The sequence below is a fragment of the Gekko japonicus genome, unplaced genomic scaffold (genome assembly GCF_001447785.1).
Source record: "Gekko japonicus isolate JY-2015 unplaced genomic scaffold, Gekko_japonicus_V1.1 scaffold2870, whole genome shotgun sequence".
Classification (NCBI taxonomy): Eukaryota; Metazoa; Chordata; class Lepidosauria; order Squamata; family Gekkonidae; genus Gekko; species Gekko japonicus.
In genome coordinates, this window is record NW_015161490.1 from 127,235 (window position 1) to 137,772 (window position 10,538).

Genomic DNA, 10,538 nt, shown 5'->3' on the forward strand with positions numbered 1-10,538 from the left:
ATGCCGAGACAGTGCTTCTCTTCTGATCCCCACTGCTCAAGCTGCCTGTCCACACTGTAAACATGACTAATGGTGTTTGAATTGCATTGGTTTTTTATGAAGTACAAACAGATCCCATTGTGATTTTAAATATTCTATCAAACGCTCTTGAGTTTTCTTTTGAAAAAGCCTATTATGGTCTGTTTTCTGAAAGCGGGCTTCCAATGCCAGTAGGATGGGCTTTTTCAAAGAGCCCTTCTGCATGATGCAGCCAGGAGGGCGGCGCTCCAAGCAGTGCTCCTTGATGTGGGAAGATTCTCCTCACTGAATCTTTGTTGTTGTTTTTAAAAATAATTGTAACATAAGAGAAAAATTAAACTAAGGAGAAAAAAAAGAAGAAAAGGGATACACAGAAATAAATGTAAAGAAAATACTTCAGATTTTTTCTATGACAAATATAAGTAAAATTGCAAATTTAACACTTACTGTATTATTACAACCAAGTATTAATTCTCTTCTCCCTACTACTTATACTTTTTTTAAAATTTTCCCTTAATCAGCAAATCCACAAATCATCAGTTCATTTTTTTTCCATTTCATGCACAACGTCCATAAGGGGCTTCCAATTGGCAATTAAGGTAGATAATGTCTTTTCTCTGATGAAAAGCCTATTATGGTCTGTTTTCTGTTTTCTCTGATGAAAAGACCAGAAACTCATGAATATAATAAAGAATTTATAAAAAAAAACTTGTAAATTTTTATCAAATGTTCCAATTTGAATGAAGAATATTATACAAAATGTCTCTGGTATCAGTCCAATATTGAAAACACCTCCGAGTCCCAACAAATTTCCTGTCTGAGACAGTCCTTTCCAGTGAAAGGTCCTGTTGGACTTTTCCATTTTTGTGCATATAGTAATCTCGCTGCCATTGCCATGTATAAAAACAAAGTTCCATGACTTTTTTTCCATCTGTCTGTCCATTAGGCTCAGAAGAAACACCTCTGGTTTCATTTGTACCTTAATCTTTAAAATCTTCTGAATTAAAAAAATGTATTTACATATAAATGATAAAATGACCACGTTCTTCACATTTACAACATCTATTAGAGTTATTTTTTAATATTTTAGCTAATTTCTCTGGTGACATATGCCATTGGTACATCATTTTATACAAATTCTCTTTAGACTAGAACTTAATGTAAATTTAAGATCTTTCTTCCACATATATTCCCATTGTTCCATTTGTATATTATGTCCAACATTTTTGCCCATTTTATCATACATTCTTTCACTCGTTCTTCCTCTGTCTCAAATTTCAATAATAATGTAAACATTACCTTACTAGGAACCCAAGAAGACTAGGGCCCTGGCTTTCTCGCTCTTCCTGGGCTTCTTACAGAGGCCCTAGGCTAAGAGCCACAGGCCAAGAGCCCTTTGGCTCATGCTTCTGGTGAGGTGCTGCCTTTAATAGAAGCCTCCCCCAGCAGAGGGTGTGGCCAGCAGCTATTCAGATTCACCCAGGCACTCAATTACAGTCAAACAATCACCCTTTCTCACCCTATCTCAAGCAGCCAGGGCTCTGCAACAACTCAGAACTCACTCACACACTCCCAGACACAGTTCCCCCACACAGTACCCTCAGCTAAATCACCTGCCTAGAGCTCAAATCACCATGACAACCGAACGTTCCAGTTTGAGTCTTTATCTTAGAGAAAACAAAACTCAGTTCCACACAGATACAGTCTGATTATGATATTCTTCTGCTAGCAAGTTTAGCCAAACACACTTTCATCAGAAGGGGAAAAAAATAAAAAGTGTAACTAATCCCTTGATCCATTTAAAACTTTTTAATCAAAGAGTTGGAAGGGGCCATACAGACCATCTAGTCCAACCCCCTGCCCAATATTAATAGCTCCTCCTTGTTAGGGTTTTTTGCAACAAATGTTTAAAAACCCCGATGTTTAAAGTCCATTTTTATTTTTGTCTTCTGTAGTCTTGAGGAAAATATTATCTCACCATAATTTTGTCTTTGCCATAGAAAAAATCTCTTCATCTGACAAGATTAATTATGTCTTGAAGTTTTTAAGAAATGGGGGCAGCAAGGCTTTAATGTCCAATATGGCTTGATGTGTCATCTTCTGATTTAGCCTCCTGACTGCTAGAACCTCAGGCAAACGGCAAAAACTGTTCTTTCTGCAGTTTACTGCCAGAGAGCTGCTGTTCAGAGGTCAAGTGGATTATCTCAAAATCTCCCCTTCATCCAGGGTGATCGCATCACCTCCTAGCTGGATTACTCGGCTGAGGCACTCCTCCATTTGGAGATGTCCACCTGCCATTTCCCCCCGCCAGAAGTCTCCTCACTGAATCTTTGAAGGGTACATGCCTGCTTGTTTATATCAGTCTGACAACTCTTTAGTTTTTGGTACTGTGAACTATTTGTATGTTCTCAAGGGTAATAGCTGGATATCACAGGCTAGCCTAATCTCACCAGATCTCAGAAGCTAAGCAGGGTCAGCCATTGTTAGCATTTGGATGGGAGACCACCAGGGAAGTCCAGGGTCACAGCTCAGACCCTTGGAAACCCTATAGGGTTGCCATAAATTGGCTACAACTTGGCAGCACTTTTCTCCACAACTAGCCGGGCCACAGAGAGCCTGATTCTCATGAAAGAGGATTCTGGCTTGTACCACTCCAGTGATTTTATTGCTGTTCCATACAGAAACATTCCCTCTTCACAGAAAATTAGATGTCTGGGACAAGGGTTCTTGCCTCGTCTTCTCTCCCCAGCCCCCCATTTCACGTCTCAGGGGTATAAAAAATGAGAGTAGGTGAGGGGGATTAGAACCAGACATGAGAGTGGGTGTGGGATCTGAATTCAGCTCCCCCAGCACACAGTCAGTTTTTATGGCTGTTCTTGGCCACTCCATTATTTTTCAGCCTCCCTTTCCCTTGTGTAAAACGTAAGCATGAGATAAAAGTGGTATATAAATATTTTAAATATAAATCAAAGGGAAATCCTAGTGACTCCTTTTACTACTTCTGTTTAAAATTAATTACTGACCAGGGGGAGAAAAGGGAAAGAAAATTGAACCCACCTAAAGAGTTCGAGTAACCAAAAGGTTGAGAAGAGCAGATAATGAACCAGAGAGGGAGGATATACATTTAATTCATGCCTCTAAAAGTTGTATTTCTGGTGTTCGTTATCTGTTTTTCTCCAATCTTTTGATTACTTAAAATGTAATTATTCTCATACCGTGCTAGGAGCTGTACTCCACATAAAAGTTATCAGTCTCTGCCTCAAGGGATTCAGTCTGCGTTGGATGAGAACAGAGGAAGGAGTTGGCAGGGATTAGCCTGGGTGCAGTGAGTTAAAGAAGTTAAGATGAAGCAAAGTGTGATGTTTGTGCATGAATAAGCTAATCATAGAATGTTAGAGTTGGAAGGGATCTTGCAGGTCATCTAGTCCAACCCCCTGCATTCTGCAGGAGCATTGCCGAACGATAGCCCTACAACATACCTGAAAGATGGTCGTCCAGCCTCCGCTTGAAAACGTACAGCGAAGGAACATCCACCATCTCCCGAGGCAGTCTGTTCCACTGCTCAACCACTCTTACAGTTAGGAAGTTTCTCCTAATATTTAGCCGGTAACGACTCCCTTGTAATTTCCAACCATTAGATCTAGTCCTGCAATGAATAATGTACTTTGAATATTAGAGGGTAAAAGTGTTACGGAAATGATGATTGATTAGTAAGGTTTTTCTCTGGGAAGGAGGAACTTGTGGGTTACTGAAGCTGGGCTTTTGAAGTGTGTTTGTGTGTGTTGAATTAGTTTAGCTATCTAGAGGCCTGGGCTACCTGTACTTTTCAGCCCTGCCCCAAGCCTGCTTCTCTTGTGTTCCTACCACAAGCTACTTGCCAGTCAGAAGTAGCAAACCTTGGTGTTCATAGTCTGAATTAACGACTCCTGCCTCATATCCAAGTATTGTAGGAAGGGGGTAAGTAGAGATGTGAAGGCCCGGAAAAAAACCGGAAAATTTCGGGGGGGAAACGTTCCCCCCCCCCCCCCCCGTTTTTTTTTTTTGCTTTTTTTTTTTTATCTTAATTTATATCCTAATTTATATCTTACCTGCACATTTTCCAGAATCTCCTGTACACGGTTCAACAAAATTCTTTTCCTGGAATTTTGCCTCCAGAGTTCAAAGTCCAGTGCTTTTTGTCTGTCTTGCTGGATTTCCTTTTTTCTCTCAATACTAAGCTGCAAAACAGATGGGGGGGGGGGGTTTTGAAAGAAAATGTTTACATAGTAAGTTTCCAGTCACAATCACCTGTAACAGACTGTGATACATCACCAGTACAGACATATTTCATTTATTTTTTTATTAAGCCTCTTTTTTGTTTTGCATAAAAATAGAGCTAACAAATAAGATTTAAGAACACAGTCAAAAGAACAGTTAACGGTTTTGTATTTGTAAAATTGATCCCTCCGTCAATAAAGTCCTTTATGTCTAGAAGAGACAGGCTAAGTACAGTTTAAAATTTAGTTTGTACTAAGACACATTCCCGACCTGGATAGCCCAGGCTACCCCCATCTCATCAGATCTCAGAAGCTAAGCAGGGTCAGCCCTGGTTAGTACCTTTATGGGAGACCTCCAACGAATACCAAGGTCATGATGCCGGGGCAGGCAATGGCCAACCACCCCTGAACGTCTCTTGCCTTGAAAGCCTATCAGGCCTAGAGATGTGAAGGCCCGGAAAAAAAACGAAAATTCGGGAAAAAAATGTTTTTTTCCCGGTTTTTTCCTGAAGCCTTTTTTGTTTTTTTCTGAAAAATTGGAAAAATTGAAAAAAGAAAAGAAAAAAATTGATTATGGAACGTTTTATTTTAACATGATGAATAAAATATTTTAAGACAAGGTATTCAAATATTTTCCAAATCATTTCTAAAATATATATATATGGTATCAGATTGATGTAATTTCTGTGCACTGAGAACAAGCAAGTCCTAGGTTACAAACTGAACTCTCCAATGCAAGAACAAGATGCATTTCTTCCTTTAGGAGGTGCGATTGTCAGAAGAAAATTAAAAAGTTTCAGTTTTGTTTTTGCATGTGGGTGGGTATTCTGTTTGTAATAATTGTTTAGATACACTATATTTTTAATATGCTAGTTGTGATAATTTCATGCCAAATAAAAATGTCCATAGTCATATTTTATGTTCCTAAAGTAACAGAATTACTTTCAATCTAGAAAAGACAAAAGAAATGCTAATGTAGCATTTTTTTCAATTTTTCCGAAAATTTCCGTTTCCCCCCGAAAAAAAACGGTTTTTTTCCGAGCTTCACAATTTCCGGAAATTTTACATCTCTAGGGGTAAGAGACCTCCAACAGGTAGTAGTGCAGAAGTTGCAGCTAACATGGTTGGTCTTAGGGCATTAACCTGGCAATCCTACTTAGTGCAGGCAATAAGTGTGTGTGTTTTCCAAGCATAATTTCCGTTGTAACATACCAGGTAGCCTGACAGTTTTATGGACAGCGTGCCTTCTCTGAAGTTGAGAGTCTGCCAACTGTGTAATCAGCAGTGACTTGAGTATGTACTTCTGGCATCTAGCTAGGAATTGGTTTTGTTTTGCAGCTTTAAGGTAGGTCCAAATAAGCTGTTTGTTTTGCAGGCAGAATCCAGATCTCCAGCTGCATTTACAGCAGAGACCTCCTCACCATCACAGCCCAACATCTTCATTAACATCTTTGGGATCTTTGACGTTGCTGCAGTCGCTGCCACCATCCAGGCTGTCTCCTTCTCAGCATCAGCCTCCACTTACTCCCAGCCAAGGAGATCCATTCTCTCTGCCACGGACCCAGCAGCTGTTTCTGTCCAACCAGGTCCATCAGGGAGATCTTTACCGACTGTGTCAACCTGTTATTGGACAACAGCAACATCCACAAGGGGATTCATATTCAGCACTGCCAAGGCCTCAGCCAGCACCTTCTCCTTACCAGCAGTTGACAGTGGATCCTTTTGCCATTGTCTCCCGGGCTCAGCAAATGGTGGAGATCCTATCGGAGGAAAATAGGTCTCTACGGCAAGAGCTAGATGGGTGTTATGAAAAAGTAGCAAGGCTTCAAAAGGTAGGAAGTTTGATTTGGCTTCTTCTGTCCCTTTTGCATAGTGTGTGGTCAATGCTTGTATTTCACTTCTGGGAAGTGCCAGAACCTAGCCAGTATGTGAGCTATCTCTGAAATGTGTGTGCAGTGTCCTGGTGCAGTCTGAATATTTGGACACATCTACATTATTAACGTGTGCTATTTTTATTTGTCCTAAGGAAATATGGGAATTGTGACTTGGTGAGGGTGCTTGAGAGACATCTGTTAGAGACATCCACAAATCCCAGAGCTCCTTAGAGAAATAGAAAGGATCCAAGATGTGTCTCCACTTGCGAGTGTGGATTTTTGACACCAACATCCTCCTTTTCCTCCAAGGGAACTTGGAGTTGCTTGCATGTGGTTCCCAGACAGTTTACAGGGTTCAGCCTCCTTTAGCAGTAGACATGATGTGCTTTTAGCCTATTATGTAAAAAGTGTGTCCTTTATGAAATATTTGACCTAACTATGCATCTTCCTTAAGGTTTAATCAGGTCTCTTTATAGCAACTCAGAATACATATACTGTATGTATTCCGTGCTAAATAGTAAAAATATAAAATACCTCTCTTTGTTTTTTTAATTATCTGCTGTAGTTGGAAACAGAAATTCAGCAAGTTTCAGAGGCCTATAAAAATCTGGAAAAGTCTTCCTCAAAGAGGGAAGCCTTGGAAAAGGCCATGAGAAACAAGCTGGAAGGGGAAATCCGCAGGCTTCATGACTTCAACAGGGACCTCAGAGGTAAAAGAAAAAATTAAAAATGTGCTAAAATGTATGGATGTATGCAATTAAAATTAATAGTGTGGTTTAAAAGATTAATCTCTTAAAATTATCAGTTTTTCAACTGTAAAGGACTTTGACTTCTCAAATGTTATGCTTTATCATTGCAAACACTCTGTGGTCATTTGGACTCAGAAATCTTGGCTTTCTATACAGTACACTTGGGAGCCAGATTTTTTTTTTATGCTCTGTCTCAAATACGTGAAGAGAGGCTGTGTGTTGACTTCTTCTTTAAGGGTGTATGAAGTTGCCTGACTTGTCTCATTATAATGATACTCCCCTGGTACTTTGACCTGACTTATTTAGGCCTCTTAACCTGAGGCTACATTTTTGCCCCACCCTCTGTAACCAAAGCAACCCATTGGCTCTCGCCTTGATTACATCAGCCTTTGATACTGTGCCTTGGAAATCAAGAAGGCCACAAATTACATAAATATGCCAGTGATCTCTTTCTTACATGCACACCCTTGAGTCTTTTCTCATATCTAGGTCAGAGTGGACATGCCCTTTCTGGTACATTCCTCTTGGATTTTTTATTCTAATCCATTTGTTTCCTTTGATCTCAGAAAAAAATCAGATTCTACTTTAATTTTCTGACTTCATTAACTCTAATCCATAAGATCTGATTGGCTCCCTATGTAGGGCTCGATTTTTTTTTCTTTTATATTGTGATAACATGCATTTTCTCCTGGGAGGTTAACAAGCATCAAACCTCTACTTGGCATTTTAGAAGTCTCCCCCCCCCCCTTTCTCTGGGAAGGAGGAAGTCCATCAATGGCTTTCAGGCTCACCTCCGTATAAATGCTAACAGGTTTAGACAAAGGGATGGTCAAGTCTTCCCTTTCTCCTCCCCCCTTCTCCAGGCAGGGAACAGAGTTTGGAGGACTGGGGGCTAGAACAAATCCAGGGATAAATCTCCAGGAAGGGACTGGAGGAAACACTTCTTTGACCTGGGCTGATCAGATCAAGTGGGAGGAGAAACAGAGATGATAAAATCTCTGTGCAACAAGAAATAGCTCTCTTTCTTTGGGATGCTGCTTTGAGGAGCTCAGGTCTGTAAGCAGGCAGCCATTGACCATATGGTTGGCCTGGACATCTGAAAGGGAGCCTAAAGGTAATGAGAACTGTGTAGAGATCTGTAACTAGCTAACCTAAAAGAGCCTGTCCTATTTTACCATCAGTTAGAGTATGTATTATTTATATTTATTTTTTTATTGCATTTATACCCCGCTCTCCCAGCGGGGTATAGCAAGAGGGACAGAGGATTTGCATTTTCTTTCCAATTTTGTTTGTTTTCCTTACTCCAATCTGTTGCTGTGCTAAAAGTAGGCTTGTAAACGTTTTCTTTTGAATAAATGCTTTAAACTGTAGCTGGGTGTGGTTTTCTGTACCACATAGATCTCCACCATTTTGAACACGCTATTTTAAAGGGGGCTTCATGTGGGTTGGCAAGTGGTTGTTCCTCCAAGGGTGCTCAAGGCAGTAAACTGTCCCTATGGTAACCAGGCACTGGGTAGTGGGAGACTCAGAGGCAAGACCTCAGAAATGGGAAAGGAAGCTGGGAGTCCTATCCCTCCCATCAGGCAATTCCTGACGAAAGGGCAGATGGTAGCGGTGAGTTACCCTAGCCCGGTGGTCGGCAAACTGCGTCTCGCGAGCTATATGTGGCTCTTTGGCCCCTTGAGTGTGGCTCTTCCGCCGTAGGTGGGCCGCGGGATACAAAACGCGGGGGAGTGAGTCAGTCCCGGAGTCAGCAGAGGCGGGCCCTACCTGCTGCAGCAACCCAGACTCCAACCCAGATGGGGCCCCAGCCGGCATGGTGCTGCCTCTCCGCCTTCTCACCCCCCCACATGCACATGCACCCTTTCCCTCCCCTCCCCCCTCCCCCCCCCTGCTCGCAAGACGCCAGACGGGCCGAAGCGGATCGGAGCTTCTCGGCAAACAAGCGGCCTCCTCCCCTCGCTGCCTCCTGCCTCCCGACGGCGCTGACGGCCAGCCTTCCCCGCACTCCTGGCCCATGGTGCATGGCAGCGCAAACCCGCAGTAGTCTGCCCGGCGCGTGAGGCTCCCACGTGGGCACCCTTCTGCGCTGGCGGGCCCTGCAGCCTTGAACTGATGTCGCTAGTGGGGTTCCCCCCCCCCATTGTTTTGCATCAACTTTTTTTGCACTACCCGCCTCCGGCGCAGGGCCTGGGTTGGCTCAGGGCTCCAGTTCGCTGCGATGGTGCGGAGGTTATAGTCGCCCGATTGGTTCTCCTCCGCCGCCGACGGCCCCCTCTTCCGGTGTACCAAGCGCTTTGCTCTACATCCGCTGTTATTGATCTCACAGATATGTTTTACGGAGGGATGCTTTGAAAGAAAAGAAAGGCCTCCCTTCCTTTACCATTGCAAATTCTCTCTCCCCCTCCTTCCGTCCTTCCTTCCTTCTCCCTGTTCTCTCCCTCCCTCTTTTCCACAATGATGTGAAAGAAAACCTGGAAAAACATTCCTCCCAAAATTGCTCTTAGCGGGAGAAGGGAGGGAATTAACCCTCTGGAAAGGAAATTAATTTTTATTTTAAAAAGAATGTGGCATAGCCCGGCACACCAAACCTGGGATTTGTGTAGTGGCTGGGGGGGGGGGGAGATGTTTAGCAACAGGAAGGGGTGGGATTTACTTGGATGTAAACTCATCTAGGACGGGGCCCCAAGGCGGGTTCTAGGGGATCCCCAGGTCCCACCTGGAGGATGGCATCCCTACAGCAGGCGCTTGAAAGACTGCCAGTACTGCCAGCCCAGTATTTGCTTCGGGTGCCCTTCCCTCCGCTGCTCGAAAACTCCCGTTTATTTGCAGCAGCAAGTGACTCCACCACCACCCAGAAGCAAGCAGGGACAACAGTCAGGGCTGTGGGGGTCAAAAAAGAGCGCCTGGTGTGGAGCCTGCACGGGAGTGGGCAAGAAGGGGGCGCCCGTAGCCGAGTGCGGCTGGGGAGCCTGGGAGCAGCTTTTGAAGCCTTTTTGCCGCCTCATTGCGGCCAGTACGCATGCGCCGCCTCTGGTCTGACAGTCCCGCACTCTCAGGTTGCACTGCTGGCGAGCAAGATTCACATTTGTGCGAAGTGGGGCGCGCAGCGTGTTTGGGGGCACGTGCAGGGGCGGCGACGGCTGGGCGCGTGGCATGAGCCTGGAGGGTGGCGGCAGCAGCAGCAACGGGAAACTTGGCAGTGGCTGATCGAGCAGATCGACAGCAACAAGTACCCGGGCCTGGTGTGGGAAAACAAGGAGAAGAGCATCTTCCGCATCCTTTGGAAGCACGCCAGCAAACAGGACTACAACCGCGAGGAGGACGTGGCTCTCTTCAAGGTACAGGCTTGTGGTGGGGAATGTGCCTGGGAGATATCACAGCCGGAGCATCGATTCTTGCTTCCAAAGATTTAGTGTGGATGGATGCCCCTTTAAAACAACCCACCCATATTTACTTGGTGGTGTCCTGTGCGACTCTGCAAGACGAAAACCGTGAATTTAAAGTTGAATGGACCGAGACTTTCGCGTTTATTCAAAACTCCAATGGCCTTCCGACCTGTCTTATTTGTCAGGAAAAATTGGCGCATAACAAGAAATCAAATTTGGGGAGAGACTTTACAACTAAACACGTGTCATTTA

At 43.7% G+C, this 10,538-nt stretch overlaps 1 protein-coding gene across 1 annotated transcript in view; it reads left to right on the plus strand.

Annotated features, from left to right (window-relative positions):
• The window catches only part of AMOT (angiomotin), an 82,171-nt gene that overhangs the window by 30,820 nt on the left and 40,813 nt on the right, over positions 1 to 10,538 (plus strand). The window contains exons 4-5 of the mRNA XM_015429179.1: positions 5,650 to 6,106; positions 6,714 to 6,858. Of these exons, the coding sequence (XP_015284665.1) occupies positions 5,650 to 6,106; positions 6,714 to 6,858 (602 nt within the window). The remainder of the gene's footprint in view (positions 1 to 5,649; positions 6,107 to 6,713; positions 6,859 to 10,538) is intronic.